This window comes from Mus pahari, chromosome 14 (assembly GCF_900095145.1).
Source record: "Mus pahari chromosome 14, PAHARI_EIJ_v1.1, whole genome shotgun sequence".
Lineage (NCBI taxonomy): Eukaryota > Metazoa > Chordata > Mammalia > Rodentia > Muridae > Mus > Mus pahari.
The window spans coordinates 289,841-311,023 of NC_034603.1; the positions used below are offsets into that span (position 1 = coordinate 289,841).

The window sequence follows — 21,183 nt, forward strand, 5'->3', positions numbered from 1 at the left end:
GACTTTTGAGAATGGACAGTAGGACAGAAAGTAGACATTAGGACAGCACAGAAAGTAGGGCCAGCTCATCTGACAGGTGCTCTGAGCTTTAGGCCTCGGCCTTCCAAGGTGACCACCTTGGAAGAAATAAGGCTGGAGAGATAAGGCTGCTCTCTCTGTGGAATTCTACTATGTTCAGAGCATTTCCTGGGGACTGTGACTTTTCAGAGAGCTGTGGTCATTCAGAGTCATGTTGCCTTGTGAGGGAAGCAGGCAGATGGGAGCAGTTGAGGAAACAGACAGAGCAGACGCTTCAGCTCATTAGCCAGGGCCAGCTTCGTAGTCCGCCCTCATTTGTCCAAGATTTTATTTTTCTGTTTGCTCAGACACTTAGCAGGTACAGGGTGAGTAGGGGGTTGGACTGGTCCTCTTGTCCCATGTCTCCTGACTCTAAAATTAAGTTTCCTAGTAACTTAATGTATTTAATTAGCTACATGTTTATCTATTGTGCATGAGTATGCATGTATGAATATCTGTGGCAGTCAGAGGACAACTTACAAGAGTTAGTTCTCTCCCCCCACCATGTGGGCCCCAGGGATTGAACTCGGGTCATCAGGTTTGGCATTGGGTGCCTTTCCCCACTGGACCGTGTCTCCATCCCTTCTATCACATTTGAGAAATTCTAACCTGGCAAAGTCAGACCACCACAAAGCACCATAGCATTGTGTTAGGAGCTGAAACTTTTTTGATGGGAAACTTTGGTAGTTCTAGAAGAAGCTATTAATATTCATTTGCTTATAGAGGTAACTGCAAAAAAAACCCAGCAACAACAACAACAACAGCAACAACAACAAACCTCCAAACCCAAAACCCAAAGTGAAGTGAAATCGATTCTGCCTTAAGTATATTTCATTTAGGTCCTGTGGTTACTTATTATAGTACCAAGGATGAACTCAAACCACAGTCTGGATTGGAAGAAAATATTATATTATCCACTAACCTGTTTTAGAAGTAGCCAGTTACTGTGGAAGATGAAAATTACCCAGAGGCAGCCACATTCTAAGAGGCCTTGGAGGATGAGGTGCCATGGAAGGGATGGGATGGGAGCATGGAGGCGCCATCTTGTACAGGATTCTGCAACCTCAGGAGAGAAGTCACTTATTACCCAGGAAATGCCAGAGGAAAAGTCTAGTCACCCAGGTGAGCTCCTTCCAAGTCTCTGACCCACAGCATAAGCTAGTCAGACCAGCTGTCTGGTGTCTACTGCTAAGGTGAGAGGAAGAATTCTAGAGATGGCTCCTTCTATCTGCACAAAACCCTCTGCACCCTCAGCGCTCCCTGCCGACTATGCTAATCAGGAGGCAAGTAAGTGGTCCCAGTGACCATTAGCATAGCTGTTCCTTTTGCATGCCCTTCCCTCCCACTTAATTTTAGAATCATGACAATTGCTGGACCCTGTGTATCAGGAAACAGGATCTACTGATGACTCCACTTAGCACCCGTTGAGAAGCTGCCATCCCCTGAGAGTTTCTTGGGGGAACTTTTCTTGTTTCCCCAAGTTGTTGCTTACTTGGGCACATCTGATGTTCAGTGGTGGCTATGTGTAGAACCAAAGGAGCCATGGATTCTGGGTCCTGTCAAGTGACAGAGTACATGGTGTTGGCACCCATTTCAGGCATGGATTCAGGTTGGCTCTGTGACTTTTTTTCTCTTTGGGAAGTTTTTTTCCCCCCTTCTTCTTTTTGAGGAGTGATAAAACCAAACTGCTTATGCAAGCAGCAACATGGGACTCCAGTCCAGAGCTACTTCCTTCTCTTCTTCGCTCACAAAAAGGTCATTCACATAAAAGCTTTTCTCTGGCCAAGGCTTAACTGCTCCTCACCAGGAGGATACAAGCCCCTTCTTTTCTTTTCTTTTCTTTTCTTTTCTTTTCTTTTCTTTTCTTTTCTTTTCTTTTCTCTTCTTTTCTTTTCTTTTTCTTTTCTTTTGTTTCTTTCTGTTGTTGTTGTTGTTGTTGACTTCAGCACAAATTCAGATTTCTCTCTCCAGATTTTGGGGTATGTCTCCATATCCCTTGGGAAACTTTGTTTAGACCCAGCATATCTAAAGCCTCTCTGCTTTCTTTCTCCCCAAGCTTAATAATCCAGCCATGAGAGTTTGGGGAGGCAGATGCCTGTCTGAGTTCATGTGTGTGCATCACACTCATGTACTCATACCAGGAGGAGAGGCATCAGATGGAGACACAGGGCAGCGGCATGCCACCTCAGGAGCTGGGCAGCCTTGTCACTGAGACTAGGCATAAGTTTGTGCATCAGTTTCTTTACCTGTAAATTGGGATTTGGAAATGATATCTGCTAAGTACCAGCAGAAACAGGAGCATGTGACTGGCCCTGTTATGCTGAGAATGGCCGTGTTGGGTGGGAAAGGGAAGTCTGGACCCTCAGATAGGGCTGGCCTTGGGGGAGAGTTTGATGAAGGAAATTCTCATATTGTGTTCATACCAGCCAGCTGCTCCCCAGGTGCTTCCTCAACAGACTGAGGGGGAGAACACTTATAAAGTCATCTACACAAGTGAAGGGGCTGCACCATCTCCCTCATGTCTGACTATACCATCCAACCCTTCACTCTCTGCAGGAGCAAAGGTGAGAGCATCCATTTTCTTTCCTGCTCCACAGCAGAATTCCTCCAAGGCCAGGTATTATAAATACAAGAGTAGATTTATTCTTTCCCCAGGCCTTGTGCAAAATAGGAAGCTTATTTATTCATTCACTCATTCATTCATTTATATATACAGGTTTGTATGCATCCATGGAAACCCTCCCTACCCCAAGTCCCAGTGTACATGTGGAGGCCAGAGGACAGCTTTCGGGAGTTTTCTCCTTCCACGAGGAAGGTCATCAAGTTCGACAGCAAGAACCTTTTCACTTGCTGAGACAATTTGCCAGGCCACCTGGGCATCTCTGACTGTCAAACAGGAATAGAAATCAGGAGGGGCTGGGTGTGGGATAATGCTGGCTTGGTGTCCACCAGGACGCCTGGCACACAGTGTGGTCACACAAGCTAGAGTGAAGAGCAGCTCAAGCTTTGCTTTGCAGTGGTCCTAAGCCATGATGGCAGGGGCTGTAGTCCCAAGCTGAAGGAAGGTGACAAAAGTGAGCTTTGAGAGCTGGCTGGGCTGAGGAGTGCAGAGAATTCCTGTTGCTCTTGGTGGTTTCAATGAGGCCTTGGCCACAGTTCCTGGGATGAGGAAGTGCTGAGAGGTGGGTGGGGCTCTTGACCTGGCTTCCCTACCACAGGCATGATGAATGAGCATTGTCAACAACCCTCCAGTTACCACCCTTTACACCTTACATCAAAGCTGTTCAGGAAGAACACTGCTCAGGAGCAGGTCATTTACTTAAAACCTTTATTAATGCTTGAACTAGAACTACGCCATGTGACAGTGCCTGGGCCCTGTGGCCTGAGTAACAGAAGCAGACACTGACTGAGCAGCCCACAGGTTCCTTAGGAAGTGGGTGCCAGCAACATTGTCTCCATGTTGTTTCAGAGATGCCACAGACCAGTTTGGAGATCGGCTTGTGCACATGTGTGTGAGACCTGCTGGCCTGCCGTCCCCTATTAATCCGGCTTTGGGCCGTCAAGGGTTTTTACTGTCTTTGGCCCTCTCACGTTACAATAACAGGACTATTTATTGATACAAAAGAGAGGTGTGTTCAGATCATCTCATCAATATTCAAAACTCAAAATAAACACTGCATCTTTATTTGGAGAGAGACCCGCATCCTTCTTCATGGGAAGGCTCCTGAGTGAATGCGTATGAAGCTGAGGCCCGAGGACGATCTGTTTTCAACAGTTGCCTGGCTTTATGTTTTAAACTGTGCAAACGACTCCATCAGGCACACAAGACTTAGGACAGTTTTGAGCAAAGGGGCCCGAGAGCTAAATATATTCCACATTTCTAATCACACAAGGAACGATGAAAAGATATGTTTTTACTTTTTGCATGAGGATGGGGTTAGGGGATGACAGAGGTGTGGGAAATACACAACAGAGATCAGTCAGTGGGTTCAAATGAACAGAGGAAGTGATTTTATGCCTTTGTGTGTGTGTGTGTGGGGGGGAACAGTGAGATAATAAATAGGAATGATGAATATTTACAGTAGGAACAACAAATAGAACTTCAGTAGGTGAGCACAAGACACTGAAAAACCCAGTTCAGACTCTGGGACAAGTGAGCTGCTGAGCCAGAAAGGATGGAGAGTGTCTGTGAGCGATGTAAGCAGGAAGAGTCAAGGTGCCACGCAGGCACACAGCACAAGAGTGCTATGATCTGCAATCACTTCCCGTGGCAAAGCCTGGCATGCTGGGCTTCCTTCCCGGCAGAACTGATTAAATGCGCACTCTCTCTTCTCTGCAGTCTCATACCTTTTGGGGGGTTTCCTAGTGTGTCACCAGCCCTCCCCTTCCCAGAGCATAGCCTATGAGAGATTGAGATCCTTCACACAGAGACACCAGCTGAGTTTGGAGGAAGTGCTGAGAAACATGGCCTTCTGTGGCCTCAGGGGCCTGCCAGGGAGAAGGGTAGTTGGGTAGGTTAGAATGCATGCTTTTCACCCTGCTCCATAGAACAGGGAGCATGCTACCTATGGTCTGAGACATGTCCAGCTGGGGGCCTGCTGAGGAGAACCTTAGTGGAACAGAGCCAAGCCTGTGCGGCAGAGGGTGCTTTTGTGCTGTGATGGCAGATCTGGCTATCGGCAGCAAAAACCATGCAGCTTGCCGAATGGAAACTCCCTAGTTACTATTTGGCCCTTCGTAGAAAAAGTTGGCTGAGCCTTGCTCTGGAGACCTGGCCCAGGATACCCTCCACTTCTCTAACACTGGCTGCCAAAAGACTGTGTCAGCCAAAGAGGAAGGAGATCTGGATGTTGAACCTGTGAAGTCCCTTCTTTCCCCTTTGACTTTTCCTTTGTCCATCCACACCTCTCTCCTTGTTGCTAAATTTCCACTTTGGCCATAAGCTACTCATCCCAATATGCTGAGAGTGACATTCCCCACAGGCAACGGTTTCCTTAGCCGTCCCTAACCCTTCCTCTCTTCTCCCTCTTTGTGGAATGCAGAGGCCACAAAGTTGAATTCCGATTTGGCCGTACCGATCCAATGTACAGGCTCATGGACCTTGACTGGGGTCAAGCTGAGATAGCAAACCTCTACGGAAAGGCTGTGTGTGGAAAGGACTCCCTGACTGTGCGTCTCCCTCTAGGTATCCGGCTTTTGGGGGCAGAGATGGGGAAGAGACACCACGTGGGCAGTGCCGCTGTTCCAGGGCTGCTGTTGGGGGCAGAGATGGGGAAGAGACACCACGTGGGCAGTGCTTAGGGGTGGGGAAGAGATGATGCCCACGTAGGAAGTGCTGGTGCTTGAGCTGTTAAAAAAAAAAAAAAAACAACTCACAAAAAACTACCCTTCAGAGATGGGCTGGGGTTGGTTTTCTTCCTTCTCTAAGCTGGTTTTTGTGACCCAGTTGTTTGGTTTGAAAGCCATTTATTTAGATGACAGACACATAGATGTCAGTTGATTTAAAAAAAAAAAAAAAAAGGAAAATGGAGATTTGAAACAGTGGTCAAAAATAAACAAACAGGGCCACTCCTTCAGTGTCCCCCAGACAGAACAATGGCTCAGAAACGACACACAGAAAATGTACCATCCATGTCCCCTCCAGCAGCTCTGAAACACTAGATCCCATGCATGACACTAAACTTCTGGTTTGGGACTGAGTGGAGCTAAGCCCTTCCTCCTCTCTGCTCTCTCTGCCCTGTCAGCTGTACCTCCACTCAGCCCTACCCCAGAACCCAGCCCCTGCTCTGTGCAGACAACACTGGGAACTGTGGGGGAGGGTCTACCACCCACCTGTGGCCCCTTCCCTCCCCAGCTGACCTCCCCGCAACAGACCATACTTAAGCCACCAACTAGCTCCATAGATGGAAGAGACAGTTACACGGCCGATTCAAGACAACACTCCCGCCAATAAGCTTACACAGGTGCCAACCCACCAGGCACTCGCGACCTTGCTGCCCGGGAATCTTCATCTCACCTGTTCACACACCTTCACGAAGTCCACAATTTGCACACATCCAGCGTGTGACATCGCCCCTCTTTAATGTAAATGTTTTGGAATGTCCATAGATAAGAAAATGGACAGCCTGGAAGTAAGCTTTCGTGGCCGGGTTTTCATTTCACCTCCGGATGTCGGAATACTCAGACTGTTCATCTTCCCACTCACTGCTTCCAGAGGGTCCCTGAGCACTCTGGCCACCCGTTCTGCCTCGAGCATGGGCATTCAGGTGGCTTTTGCTCCCTCGCTCACCCTTGGCACCTCTGTGTACTGTTAGGTGGTGGTCTGTGTCCCGGTGGTGAGGCCTGGATTGTTGAGCCCTGTCTGCCAGGGGCTGATGCTCTGGGGCTGCCGTGGGAGGTCTCTGTATACTGGAGGTGCAGAAACTCAGGATGGAGCAGAGGCCTCCCCAGCTCTGTTCACACTGAGCCTGGACGCTGCGGGTGACTGCTTCCTTCACATCTTCCCCGCAGGTCAGCAGCAGGTTCACAAGGTCCACATAGGGCCTAGAGATGAGAGCCAAAGCAGAAAGTTAAAAGTGGAGTATGTCCTAAAGGAGCCCTGGGGAGTTGGGACTAGGTCAAGACAGAGAAAGACAGTGTTTGACTTGGGCCATCTTTGTGGACTGGGTTCCATAGCAAGCAACTGAGTGTAGTAAGGCAGGTTCTTCCTCCTGAGATGGGTATAGAGCCCTAGGAAAAAGGGCCACTGACAGTGTGTGGATACACAGGAGGAAAGCCAAGGGCTAGCACATTAATTTAAGGTAGGAATTCCAGGCAGATGAGCTGTGTGAACAGAGACCATGCCTTGGGCACATCCAGACTGCAGAAACTGGTGAGTTTTAGTAAGTGGTAGAGGTCCTTCAATATTAAATTCATGTGTGTGTGTGTGTGTGTGTGTGTGTGTGTGTGTGTGTGTGTTCAGTAAAACTCCAGGAAGTGTTGGACTAAGGAGCTCTTGAGCAGCCTTCAGGAGACCCCAGAGGTACCTTGCACTTCATAGGTGTTGTTGTCTCCCAACGCCACTTTCCCTGTCTGTGTGCGCCGGGCTTATGCTTACAAATGGAGTGCTTTCTGGAAAGCTGCTGGGTATGCCTGTCTAGGGGAGTCTGCAAAGGGCTGAGATGTGCTGTGGAGGACAGGTCCCTGTGGTGTCATCTCCCTTTGCAGGTAGCAGGGAGTTGACATGCTGTCCATAGCCCTCAGTCAGTCAGGACTCCCCTTTCATTGGTGTGTGGGCTGGCTGTCAGGGTGCCTGTGTCCAGAAGGAAAACAGCTCTCTGTGAGGCAAACAAGGTTCGTGGCGGGCTCAGAGATGTGCTCTCCACCTACACTGATGCCAGCGACAGACAGCCTGAGTTGTTCTTTAGCCAAATAGGTCGAAGAGGGCAGAGGGAGTGTGCGCACTCTTTATATTTATAGGCTTTTTTGGTAGAGTATGTCTCCATCAGCGAGTTCTTAGGGCCTATCCACTGAGGTTTTCTTAATTCTCACTAGCCTCTTTGGATTCCAGAAAGAATGTGGGATGCTTTGTGTGACTCTGTGTGGCTAACTAGAATTAAGCAGTCTCTACCCAGTATAAGTTCTGGACATATCTGCCTGTGACATACAACTAAACGCCCCCTCCCCCTCCTCCCATATGGAAGTCACCAAGGGATGTGCAGCCATTTATAAGGAGCAAGGGTTCTTTCCTCCCTGAGACTTGACCTGACTCTTGGATGGCTACCCTAGGGTGTGTTTAAACTTCCCCTGCAAGTTGGCAACTGTTGCTCTGCAGAAAAAGCAGTGTCTGTTATAAGATGTGTGCTTATAGTCACTGCCATTTTTGCTAGTTACTCCTCAAATAGGAATGGAGTGACTTATCCTTACTTCAAGGATGTAAGAACCAGAAAGAATGCGAAAGGAAAGTTCCCTCAGGGAACACTTGGGCATACTTTCTGGCCTGGGAGCAGCCCAAAGGAACATTCTGGAGCTGGTTGTTTTGAAGACTACATTACTCCTTAGGCTTCAGTTCATGCCCTGGCTAGGTCCTGAGGCTCTCTCTAGCAGGCCTCTGCCAGTGGTAAGGATAGTTTCACACTGTCTTGTTGAGCACTTTGAGGAGGAAGGTACCCAGAAAGAGATGCTGAGGTTGCTCATATCCTTCCACCTTTTGGAAGCAAACACTTATTTTATGAAGCTCAAGTCTACTGAGTCTGTCTACAAAATGGAAGAAGATGTTCGGTCACTTGCTGACTCTATCAGAATCTGAACTGATTTTCCCCTTTAAGCTTCTTAAATGAAACTCTTCTGGGAATACAGTTGTCTCTGGTGCCTTTCCCATCACGTGTATCTACCATTGGACCCTGAACCTTCAAGGCAGACACGGGCCTCCAAGGCAGGACTGACTAGTCCCTCCTCTCTTGGGCTTGCTCTGTCATCTCTTTCAGGGAGGAAGCTGAGCCCTGTGGGGAGAGCGTGTGTGGCCAAGTAAGTTAATCTAAACCGTGCTTTGGGTTGGCAAGGTGCCTTCTCATGCTGCAGGCTGAGCCTGTCTGATCACAAAATCCAGCACTCAACTGAGTGTCAACAAGGCTATAGGAGGGGGATGCGCCTGAAGCTCCAAACTCTGGTGACAGGGTGTGCAGAGGCCAAGGGAGATGGTCACAGCTAGGAGGAGGCAGACAGTAAGGAAAAAGTGGGGTAGATTGGCAAACAGACAGGGGCAGCTTGCAGCAGACTGGCCATTGTTGCTGTCCCTGCTCCCGGTATGAGCCCAGGAGAGGATGGAATGGTTTGGATTCTGTAGCAACTGACTTCCTCCTCTTTAGCATGAAAAAGCAAAGTTGGCTCACATTCTAGTGTTCATGACTCTTGCCACACACTCAGAGATGACTTTCTTGGTATTTTAGGGCTCAAAGGGCCCTTTAGCCAGTTAAGCTGATTGAAAATTTGGGAAAGTTTAGGCAATTCAGCTTGAAGTTGAGGCACTGCAGGGCTGCATTGAAACAGGGAATGGAGGGTTTCAAGGGAATATAGCTGGAGTTTGGCCCGATCCACTGCCCAGAAGGACTGGTTTAGCAGGAGAAGGAGGGCCTGAACGTGGCCTCCTGGCAGTGTTCTTAAGACACACATGCCTCTCCTCAGGTGTGGGCCACCTGCATCTCCAGAGCAGGCCAGAGTTGGCTGCCATTGCTTATTCTAAATGGCGTGTGGAACCCTTTAAAAAAAAGAGTCTGGAGTCCATGCTTCCCTGGAAGAGACACTAGAACACAGTGCTTCAACCCTTTCTAAATTCTAGGGTGGGGTGAATGTTCCCCAAACCTGAAAATTCTGAGTTATTCCAAAGACTTCTTTTTTAAGAGGGTATCAACATTTCACACACTCCAGGACTCTACCAGAGATGTTTACTAGGTGCCCAACCTCCCACTCACAACGCCAAGAAGCCATCATAAATAAGTCACAGAGCCTTCAGAGGTTCCTTGGCTGTAAACATGAACTTCTTTCAAGAGCACCTTGAAGTAAAAGACCCTAACCCTCTGGTGACAATGATGGAGTGAAAAGAAAGAAGCTCTGGTCACATATGAAGACCCAAGAAGCCTTATCAGGTCTAGCAAGAATAGGCTAGGGAGGAGCGGGGCAGAAGGCATCCCGACTTACTCCTCAGATGCAGTTTCAGTCATACAGTCATACAGTGCTTGTGGATTCAACTAGCCAACCACAGATTTTTTTTTCTTGACACTATTTCCCAAGCACTATAGACTAATATCTTACAGCAATTTTGTTGTCTTTAGATATTATCACTCATCCAGAGTAGATGGGAGGATGCTAAATCATATGCAAATACGTCATTGATTTAGCTAAGGCTTTCTCATCCATGGATGTTGATGTCAGGGAGGTTCTTGAACCGTCCATCCCCAGTGCATAGCCAGAGAAGACTGCATTTCCATTCCCCAGGCTGCAAGATAGGAATCAAATCTCAGGAGTAAGAAACAAGCTCTTAGCTTCACTAGCCTTCTCTGTGGAATGGAGATGCTACTTTCAATCTTGTAGTTAGTTTGGAAAGACAAACGTGGTAATCCATGGATATCCCATAGCCAAGGTCCTGGCACACCAAAGAAAAATCCAAGACAATTACCATTGCCGCTGCTACCATTGCTTTGTAAATATTCGGGAAAATAAAAATATGTTGTAAAGTGTTAAATAGGGTTCCAAAACCATGCAAGATATTTTTCTTTTGAAAAGAGCATTTTGCAGAATTTCACCATGAATAATTCAATACTGTACCAAGCAAGGTGTTGCAAGCTACCAAAGACCATACAAAGTGGGCAGAGATAGGAGAGGGCTTCTGATAGAATCTAGGCATTAGTGTGGTGAAGGCAGGGAATATGTTGGTGACATAACTGGGAGGTTGACCCTAAAGTTGTGATTTGACCTTGGAAAGACAGGCATTGCTACAGAGGGGACAGTGACTGTCACTGGTCTGTTCAATGGTGGCTTCCCTTTTGATCTGGGTCCTATGGGCCAGATTTCATGTTAGAAACAATGGCATAGTCTGTTCTAATGCTCTGCAAAATCCAGGATCCTACAGCTGGGGAAAGTTTCAAAGAATGAGAGTTTTTGGCTTTATCACTGAATTATGACTTTAAAAATCCAATTTAGCATGCATGTTTCTGATGTTTGTTTTGTGCTTTCTTCAGAGGAAGAGAAGACCCTAGCTTTGCTTTTCCCTGTGTGTCATTCACCTCAGCAGGCTCAGTTTTCTCATCTGTGAATTGGGGATATAAAGAGTTGTTGTGAGGGCTGGGTAACATTCTTGACATTGCATCTAGCAACCAAAACCAGGTACCAGCTGTCTGTACTGACACCCATGAGCTACTCGGACCACACAGCAGCCAGTTGGGACTTGGCTAGGAGCAGAGTGGAAAGTTCTTCTGGCTTATTTTGTGCTTAGTGAAAATAATCATGCTTCTGTTTGTGGGAATTTCAAATCTGATGATCTTCTGGGGGCTTTCTAGCTTTCTGGGGCATCCCACAGATGGTAGTTCACCTCCAGAAATAGCATCCTTGAACATACTTCCAGCCCTCAGAACCCCACTCGTGCCAGGCAGCCCTTCCTCCCATTCTCCTGGGGATGGATGCTACTCACTCATGCAGCAGGAGATCCTTGAAATGAATCATCTCCACAATCACGCCGACGTTCTCCTGAGCTGCAGAGCACAGGTCATGCTTGAGATAGCATTCCCTCTGCAACTGGAAAACCATTTCCCTAATTGCTGGACACTTCCTGCTGATGCAGCCAAATTTATGCCGCAGGGCATGGGCCTTGCACCTCAGGGCATCCTTGATGAATGACTTGCCCTGGAGACGGAGGACACAGAAGGGAGGGGCCAAAGGAGATCTCGTCAGGATGACACTTGCCAGTCTCAGGCTTGCACAGGAGTCTTTGATCTCAGAGTCCCAAGGTTCCTGGATGTACTTCCAGGTGAGAGGCTATATGGGAGCTACATCCAAGCGTGACATGACACCTCCCCAACCCCCCTGCAACAGGCTAGAGTGGATGTGAGGTTGGTACACTAGCAGATCTCTGTCTCTCCACCTCAGTTACTCTTCTAGTTTCCTGAAATGTGGGCTTCCTCCAGGCAGCTGGGTGGAGGCTGCCTGGTAGCAAATTCTCTGGAACCCCAGGGGATTGGACCATAACTCCTTGGCTAGTATTAGCGAGAGCACACTTCTCTTTTGCTCTCCATCCATGGAGTCCATGATCTTGGAGCCTTGCATTTCCATTCTAGGTCTCAGTGTCTTATCTGTTCCTCTCGTGCTTCCAGGAGAAACATCCTTTGCTTTTCAAATGTTGGGATGTAGTGTGGCAGCGAGTGAATGGGAGAGGAACCATCCTCCCAGCCAGGCACACATGTGACCCACAGTTTGCTTTCCTGGCAACCCCAGCAGACTGAGCCAAGGCCAGAAAGGGGGTAAGCTCCTGCCTCCACTCCTAACAACCTGGCCTAGAGACATTGTTGGGTGACTAGCCATGAATCTCCCTTCAGTTACTATGGTAATGGGCCATCTGAAGAGGCAACCCCTGGTTTTTGGTTTTGCTTGTTTGTTTCTTTAGAAGCAGATCTGGAAATCACTAAGTTGAGAAAGCAAGCCAGGTTAGGTTGGAAGTCGGAAGCCAACCAGCATATTTATTTTGGTTTTCTCTTTAGATATGACTACAGACAGTGGAAATCCATGTGGCACACAAGCCCTTCCCGTGGCCCTGCTTCTTTGGCTGGAGCCACATGGAATGGAGAGCAGGGCTTGGCTCTTTCTTAAGTAGCTGTGTGCTGAGAACTGATTTGGAAGGGTTGCTTGAGAACACAAGCAGCGATGACCTCTATGAGGGCTGTGACAAGCAATCCTCTCTTTGGGATTTCCTATGGTGTCTGTCCTAGCTCCAGTCAGTTCTGACGGGGGTTGTGGGGGGAACCTTTTTAAGGAGTCTGGAGGACTTCAAAGTTCTCTCCCTTTCCTCCTGGTTTCTGTTTCCCCTTCTGCTACCTAACATCCTCCACAGTTTAGGCGGCAGGGGCTGTCACATCTCTTTCTGGTGGACAGACCTTGCTTGTCTGCGGATGGTGACTGGTGACTTTTATAAAATCACACCTCAACTGATGACCTCTTCCGAACTTAGTCATCATGCTCCAGTGAAATAAGAGAGGAAGTGTATGAGATAAAACAGAGTGTTTCAACAGGGCTGAGAGCCAGGACACAAAGTGAAGACGATCCTAATGTCACATGCCATCTAAACACACATTTGGGCCTTCTGTGACAGAACCATCAGCTTGCTTATTGGTTTTCTGCCCTGGGTAGCAACTCAGCTCTACCTTGGGATATCTGAGGTGGATTCAGCTATGACTATAAGGCAAGGGAGGTTCACTCAGGGTTTTGACTTTTCAGATTGGAAGAGGAGACTCTGCTCCCTTCTCTTTGGAGACTGTGAATTGTCTAGTCTTCCTGCCTCTGTGTGTGTGTGTGTGTGTGTGTGTGTGTGTGTGTGTGTGTGTGTGTGTNTGTGTGTGTCTGTGTGTGTGTGTGTGTGGTGTGTGTATGTATGTGTATATGTGTGTGGTATGTGTATGTATGTATATGTGTGTGTATGTATGTGTGTGGTGTGTGTGTGTATGTATGTGTATGTGTGGTGTATGTGTATATGTATGTGTATGTGTGTTTATGTATGTGTGTATATGTATGTGTGTATATGTGTATGTATGTGTGTGTGAGTATATATGTATGTGTATGTGTGTGTGTGTGTGTGTGTGTGTGTGTGTGTGTATATACATACACATATATCAGAAGAACCTTTGCTACCTATACCTAGGATCTCTACCATTTCAGCTCTTTCTCCCTAATGTGATGGGTTTTGGGGACTGGGTTCTAGTTTTCCAGACTTTTATCACTGGCTATGACTGTGGTGTCCAGTCTGCTCTGCCTGTGTGGTTATAGCATGAGAATGCAGAAAAGGATGTGGCTTAATGGCATGCCGGAGAGCAGAGCAATGGGGGAACGTGGAAATACTGGCGCCCAGCTGCATACCTGCAAACACCAGACTCCCTCAAACAACTTAAATCCAGTAAATCTGCTCACAAGTCTATCCAGCCAATATTTCAACCATGCTACACCAACCCAGAATATTTTTCATGCTCTATGTTCTTTTTACCTGGGCATCGAATTTTCCAGCGTTGTGCAGAAACGTCATGCAAATCCCATGTAAGCCCTGGATTTCACAAGAGTTGTTCTCGAAACACTCAAACACACCACAGCCCACGTCCCCGGCGTTGACCAAACAGTGCTGGATCTCCGCTAAAATGAAAAATTATATACAAAGTTTTCTGCCATGCTAGGTGTTAATAAGGGCTAGAGGAAAAAAAAGAGAGAGAGAAAAGTCGTGCCAATTTCAGAATCTAAGAAGTGGAAAGAAAATGTCATTATTTACTAATACATATGGAAAGTATGTGTATTTGTAAAATTAGCCAAAATAAACAAATATCACAGTCAGAATTTAGTCTGAGCGTTTTCTTTTCTTCCTTCTATCATTTCCACTTGTGGGACTACTGTTCAAGAGCCCAAAGCACTTCAGCTTTTGAAACCCACAGGGAAAATAAGATTTGAAAATGACCACATTTCATGAATTAAATGTCGTTATCTACTTGAGGCTGCAGAAGCCACTGCCGTTAAAGATCTGGCCATTTCCTTCCTGACCCCAGACGAAAGCGTCCAAGCAACTTCAATTCAGCTTTATGATTCAACACCTAAAAATCAAAACAAGATTCCTATTAAAGCCGTGCCTCCAAACCACCCGCATTAAAAATGCCAGGCCACGGAAGCTGCAGCTGGCTCCAGCCTCAGAACGGAGGAGGCAGGTGGGGGTTGGCCTTTCCACCTGCCACCGCCACCGTTCGCTTTGGAGGTTCCTTTTAATTAGGGATCCAGTGTGAAATATCACTTAATCCCCTCGAATCCCAGAGGCAACGAGCCTGCTCCCTCTTCCAAGATGTCCTAATTCGTCAGGCTGAAAGGACAGACAGGGAGCTGTCAGGCTGCGGTAGAGCAGTCTCACTCCTCGCTCGGCTCGCTCAGTTCTACGATTTAAACCAACCGCAAAATTACATGAGTAAAGTGTATTCTGGAAGAAGGGCGGGGCTCGAGTAGAAAAATCTGTATGAGATGAAATCTAGCAAGAGAACGAGGGGCGTGTGCTTGTGAAGGGATGCCTAAACCCGAGAGGGGGCAGGGCGGACGAAGGACCCTCGATTGTGTGCCTAGGCAAGCCGGGGCGAGAGGCTGAACTGACTCCACGCGTGGTCGCGGGCTGGGCAGCGATCACTCACTTGGAGAACCCTGACCGGCACTTGTGCATTCCGGCTCAGGCAAGGAGCGCACGCACGCCACGGCCGCCGCTTTCACACGGCCCCCCGAGGAATTGCGGGGGTGGGGGCGTGAGTAAGGAGTTGAGCGGCAGACACGTTTCTTTCTCTCCCGGGAGCTGGGAAGAAGGCCAGCCCGGTATTCCACACGTCAGGCTTTTGCGCTGCAGCTTGCTGGAGAGCAGGGCCACGTAAGATTCGGATGGTGTCAACAGTTCTTTCCTTGCTGACTTGGCTAGGAGCATGGCTGCAGCAGCAGAGGTACGCTTTGCGAACCCCCTCCCCCAAAGGAAAAGTTGCCCATGCCATCTAACTGGCAAGCAAAGTTCTGGGATGTCCGGCATCTTTGGAGGAAAGGGAGACAGTACATGCCAGGCTGGCCGGCTTGGAAACGAAGTTCTGGGTGCAGGGCGAGCCCAGCTCCGGGGTCTCTTGGTACCTCGCACGAGCCAGGCGTGACGAATTGCGCCCTGCTCCGGGCCCGGGACTCTGTCTGGAGCTGGCTGCAGCGTCAGGCACAGCCTTGGTTCCCCTCAGCCCCGGAGAAGGCTAGCAACAAGTCCTGCCTCAGCCATTTCATCACCCTGCTAGCACGTGCCGATTCCGGGCTCTCGCAGCCTGGGCCAGACCTCGCTTCGCCTCGCTCTTCCCTCTGCACGTCCCGAGCCACTGAGAGTTTGTGGCGCCCGGGGTGAGCTTGGGTCGCCGGCTTGGGGCTAAAGGCACCCGGCGCGCCGCGAGCATGCACCCGGTTCTCCCCCGGCAGCTCTGGGCTGCAGGGCGCAAGCGTTTACCTGTGTTCTGCAGGGACAGACGGCCTTTCTGCTGCGAGCTCCTGTCTTGAGGACCTTCCGGAGGGTTCGTGGAGTCCGTCCCCTGAGCCGGGTCCAAGGTGGCAAACACCAAAGCCAGGGTCACAAACTGGCCCAGCCGCTCCGCACACATGGTTCTGAGTATCAACCTCCCGCCTGGAGACCTGGATTCTTTGTGCGCCCCTCCTCCTCCTCTTCCTCCTCCGCCGCTTCCCCCTCCTCCCACTCTTCCTCCTCGCTGGCCCCTTCCCTCCTCCTCGCCGCGGCTCGGATAGAGGTTACCCAGCGCCCTCCCGTAGCTTTCTGGAGAGCATGTGACCAGGCCGTTAGCCGCGCCGCGAGTGCCCAGAGATAGCAGGAATGGTGCCTCAAATATCCCTTGAAGCTCTGGTGTCACTTGAATGAAGGAGTCGAGCAGGTGTTGTCCCGGAGGTTGGACCAATCGGAGACCCCGGCCCGTTTGACAACACAGCGGGAGGCGGGGCCTGCGAGGAAGCGGAGCGCCTCCGCGATCTCCCCACAAAGTTGCAGACCTGGCGGCGGCCACACGTTTGCGTGGTGTGTGCGCGCGCGCGCGTGTGTGTGTGTGTGTGTGTGTGTGTGTGTGTGTGCAGCCCGAGACGCGTGCGCGTGTGCTCCGGGGCAATGGCCGAACGGACTGAGGGTAAAGCAGATGCCAACTCTACTTGCAACTAAAAACTTAAAAGGGGGGGGGGGGCAGGAGAAGTGGGTCTTCACAAGGACAGAGTCCCCAGGGTTCATATCCGGCTAGGAAAGTTTCCTCTGGAACACAGTCACATTCTCAGCCATGAGACCTGAACAGATTGAGACAGATACCTGGACACAGAGATGGTGTGAGCAAATTGAACACTGGTGGGAATTCCTAAGCGTCCTGACGCTTGTTTTGTTTTTTTGGGTTTGTTTTTTGTTTTTTTAAAGGCGCTTGAGGACAGGCGCAGAAGCTGCTGGCCTGATTGACTACCACTTTCTCCCTGGATTTGATGGGTCCAATAACACCTGGGGCGTCTCGTCTCGCTCCTCCTCCAGTCCAGAGGAATTCCTGTCTGGGCTTCTGGGATCCAGGTGACAATCCAGACTTGCATCATTTCCTGGCTTGGAGGCCCAGGCAGCCTTGGGTCAGGCGGCCACAGAGCATAGCGAGCCCAAGAGGGCAGAGCTGGACAGGCAACTTTAGGCGTCTCCAAACACAGTCTTCAATTTTCTCCAAATGCCACTTGGCCCAGTTACGGGTTTTGTTTGTTTGTTTGTTTGTTTTACTCTGCGGTCCTCTGATGTAAAATTAAAGCACCCCACCCCCCAAATCTTGGGACCTTCTATCTTTTCTCCTCTTCTTGGAGCCCCCTCCTTAAGTATCCTGGGAATCAGATAGCCTTCAGCTGCAATCTCCGCTGCTGGAGGAAGCGGGAGAAAGTTGGGCACTGCCTGGAGCGTCTTTCCTCCCTGCTGTGTGTGTACGTGTGCACGCTCACGTCTCCCTCGCGCTGGGCCCGGGACAGGAACTGCTGCTCTTGGCCTCATAAACCCCAAGGAGTAATTAATTCGGGGGGTCAGCTTGATTGGGGGAGGGTGGAGAGGCGAGCGCTGCCACCTAGCGCCACCTGGCCCTCATCCGGTATTGGCACTCCTTCCCCTTCCCCTGCAGTCTCCACCCTAGTCTTGGAGAACAGGTGAGCCTGGATGCCAACTCTCAAACCCCGTCCTTGTCCAACTTCCCGCTCGCCCGCGCATTCTGCAGTAATACACCTGGGAGGTTTCATCACCCACCGCCCGCGGCGACTGCAACCCTGGACCTCCGAAGCGAGGTGCGCTCTCAGCCTCTTCTGCGCCTACGTGTGACATGCCTGCGGGAGGGGTATAGAAATGGGCGCGCAGGTTGTTTTTCCGTAGCTGCTCAGCTTCCCTGGGTGCCAGCTGCCCTCCAGCAAGGGAAATGAGAAGCTGGGGGTCAGGGTGACTGCTGCTTCTGAAAGGTTGAAGCAGCCCTGGGAACGGTCTTTCCTATTGGCATGACTTCTTGTACCATAGTACCATGTAGTTCTCGGCCCCTGGAAATGGTCACTTTGAATCTCTTAGTCTTCTATGGTAGGAAGAAACTGGCCATTCCTAACCATAGTAGCAGTGACTTCCTCATTTATCTTTTGAGGAAGGTGGTGGATATTGGGTAGAATGATGGACCATCCTTGCTTGCTTGAATAGTCAATTAAGCTCCCTTAGTTTAGGAAGTGAGGACCCTCCTTTACATCCTTCAAAACAAAACAAAACACACAAACAAACAGCATTTTGGTCTGCCCCCACCCTTTAAGGCCCACAATTTTCTGGGAGAGTCAAGTGGCCCTCAGCCTTAACTTTAGAGCTCGGTAGACCTCTCTTGTAACCTCTTTCATGGAACAAAATTGGTATCAAAGAAACAGAATCTGGAGGTTCAGGCAGCAGAGGGAAACCACCCGCTTTGTTCCATTGGAGAGAGTCCCTGCACCTGCCCTCAGAGGATCTGCATGGTTTGGAAAAAAAAAATCATCTTGAGGCTTTAACTTCAAATTTCAAAGGAATTTCATGGTTCCCCTCTGAACCTACTGCTGCTTTGGAAAGAACACATAGTAGCTAGATGCCTGGTATAAGCACACATGGTATCCCTTCTTGAAGTTTCATCTCTGGCCAATGCCAAAGCATGCAGACAAAGATGCTCTCCCAGTCCATTTCACCAGGGCTGCAGACAGACTGGGAGGTTTCCTGAGTAATCCTCTAGGACAAAGGCCCAGAGCAAAAGTGGTGGGGCATGACTCACCCTGGTGTCTTTGTTGTAATCTCCCTCTTCTCTGCAGACTCCTTTATCTCCCTCGGGCTGGATTTGGCAGTTGAATGGAATGGGCTGGAACTCTTACAAAGCTAGCACTTAAGCACAGGCACCAAACACATTGCAAGGTTGAAAAGTTGGTATCTCTCTAATGCCAACATACACCCTAAGACTTGGAGGAGCAAGAACTGGCCAGCCAGTGCTGCCCTTGGGGTTCCAGTGCCTGTGGAGAGGCCCATTTCAATTTGAGACATATAACTGCTGAGACAGGTCTGGTTTGTCTGTGACAGCCAGACTTGCAGGGCAGGACCCCTGCTTTCTCTTTACCAGTTGCCCTCACTCAAGTCCAAGAGTAAAGTGCTTGGGTTGAAAGCTAGAGGAGAGTATTGCCAAGTGGATGCAAGGGGAAGGATGTTTCCATGGAGACGAAACACAAGAAAAGGGGAGGGACACTGTGAGCTTTGTGTTGAGAAGGAGACTGTCTAGTTTGGTGCTAAAGAGGGAGACGTGGTAAGACTGGGCCATGCTGCCAAATCTGCACCCACTGTGGAAGACCTATCATCTTGATAGGTATCTAGAAATGTGACAAAAGATGCTCTCTGATTGGGTTCTCTTTAGTACTTAGAGAAAGCTGGGGGTGGGTGGGTACATTTTGGAACAAGATGAATCTAGTGGAAAGGAATAGGTTGAACTTTGTAGGTTAAAGTATCTAGAAGGACAGAAGGTATCCTTGCTCGGATGTGAGTAGGTGGGGGTCTAGCAGACAGGCTCATTCTAGCTTGCTGAGGCAGAGATTATAAGTTGACACATGTTTCTAGTCAAGGCTTCTAAAAGGCTCCAGAGCCTGTGAGGGGAACATGGCTTACACTGGGGAGCTCCGCCCACTGAATGTCCCAGCCTATGGGGGCAGACTGTCTGAGCTTATGGCACCACCTTATGGCCAGAAAGGGTACTGTCTGACGGAGTAGTGGACTCACTTCTAGGTCCTGTAACCTCAACTAGACGTCCCTAAGGTCTGCTCAGTTTCTTCACACCAGCTCACCTTGGTTCAGCCAGTTATCACAGGGCTATGATTTAACTTCATGCCCATGAGAAAGGACATCTCTCACAAACATTTCTATTTTCCATCTTTTCTCTGCCCTCCACCGCCTTCTGTGCACTCTGCTTTTTCATACTTGTAAGAAGGAAAACAAGACAAAAGGTGGTGGGGGTTAGAGGTAAAACTGGAAAAAGTGTCAAACTGATACATCAGGCTCCCCAAATTCTCATAAGCAGAAGTGTCCCCTAAAAAGTCCTGATCCTCCCCCTTAAAGGTGACGAAGTCTTTCCCATTTGGTTTTGCTTATTAGTAAATCTCCAAAATGTTTTCTGTTCTTTTTCCCTCTCAAACCTCAGCTCTCCAACATCCAATTGAAGAAGGCTTCTGGGTCTGGCCTGGAAACCAACCACTTATAATTTTTTTTTTCAGGTTGGGCACAGTGCTGCATGTCTTTATTCTCAGCTACTTGGTGTCAGAGACAGGGGGATGGCTTGAGCCCAAGGCTTCTTGGCTAGCCTGAACAATACTATGAGGAGAATACATTCTGAGCTCCCTAACTAGCTTGCAGAATGCTGGAACAAATTGCTTGTGAGCTGGGCATTTCCTCTGTCTCATCAATTAGTACGATTAGTAGTCAAGCCATCTCTGGATTGGCCAGAGACACAAATGACATAGAGGAAACATGCAAAGTCACTGTAAGGACACTGTAGCCCCCACAGCAGACTTATTTCCCGGGATAGCATGAGAAGACAGTGACCATCAAGTGTCTGCTGTGGACTGAGCTGTGTTAGGGTTTCATCACAAAGCCCCAACAGGACCCAGAAATCATCACCATTTTCCTTGGGATGGAGCTTTTTCTTTCTTCTCGTGTGCTGAAACAAACTTTAGGGGAAAACAAAAAAAATACAAAAACAAACAAACAAACAAACAAAACATCCCAAGCAAGGGGCTGCCTGGCTTTACAGCTGAGGCCAGAGGGACACTTGTGCTGGGAGGAGGTGGTGTTCCTTCTTGCTGGTTTTGAAACTTGAGCTGAGAAATGGTGGATTTCTGATGGATGAAGGAAAAGGTTTTTTGTGGGGCTTGTTTTCCAAATGAGCCTGACTTTGCAAGTCTTTGGTAAATGATGAAATTGGTTAATGGGATTTAACCCTCATTATGCCCTCAGGAGCCTTTGAGATGTTTCTCCTCCTTCTCCTCCTCCTCTTCTTCTTCCTCCTCTTCCTCCTCCTCCACCTCCTCCTTCTCTCTCTCTCTCTCTCTCTCTCTCTCTCTCTCTCTCTCTCTCTCTCTCTCTCTCTCTCTCTCTCTCTCTCTCTCTCCTCTCCCTCCTCTCTCCATCTCCTCTCTCTCTCTCTCTCTCTCTCTCTCTCTCTCTCTCTCTCTCTCTCTCTCTCTGCAATTCTATTCACAAAGAGTGCTACTTCATGACTTGTCAATTTTTAGAAGTCTTCTGAAGACAACATTAGAAGAAAGGACAGAGTGAAAGTCTATCTTAAAATTATTTGGTAGGACATTTGGCAAGTCTATGGG

General features: G+C 49.0%; 1 protein-coding gene across 2 annotated transcripts; it reads right to left on the minus strand.

The window, feature by feature from the left end:
• Positions 1-1,006: 1,006 nt before the first annotated feature.
• On the minus strand, positions 1,007-16,240 carry Stc2 (stanniocalcin 2). 2 transcript variants are annotated; one of them, XR_003845146.1, is made up of 5 exons: positions 15,779-16,240; positions 13,778-13,920; positions 11,222-11,433; positions 6,074-6,600; positions 1,007-1,113 (listed from the first exon to the last, which is right to left on the minus strand). XR_003845146.1 is itself a non-coding variant. In XM_021213654.2 (4 exons), exons 1-4 carry the CDS (start codon positions 15,927-15,929, stop codon positions 6,216-6,218), a joined length of 891 nt encoding a protein of 296 aa, XP_021069313.1. In that variant the 5' UTR covers positions 15,930-16,240; the 3' UTR covers positions 5,507-6,215. The 2 variants fall into 2 exon arrangements, 1 of the variants encoding a protein (XP_021069313.1); XM_021213654.2 differs by lacking the exon at positions 1,007-1,113 and having other exon boundaries at positions 5,507-6,600.
• Between the last annotated feature and the right edge of the window lie 4,943 nt (positions 16,241-21,183).

Coding starts and splice junctions, on each gene's coding strand:
- Stc2 (XM_021213654.2), bottom strand. CDS start 15,929: ATGTGTGCGGAGCGGCTGGGCCAGTTTGTGACCCTGGCTTTGGTGTTT. Junction 11,434..13,777: donor CTGGAAAATTCGATGCCCAG/GTAAAAAGAACA, acceptor CTCCGTCTCCAG/GGCAAGTCATTCATCAAGGA. Junction 6,601..11,221: donor AAGGATCTCCTGCTGCATGA/GTGAGTAGCATC, acceptor TCTCATCTCTAG/GCCCTATGTGGACCTTGTGA.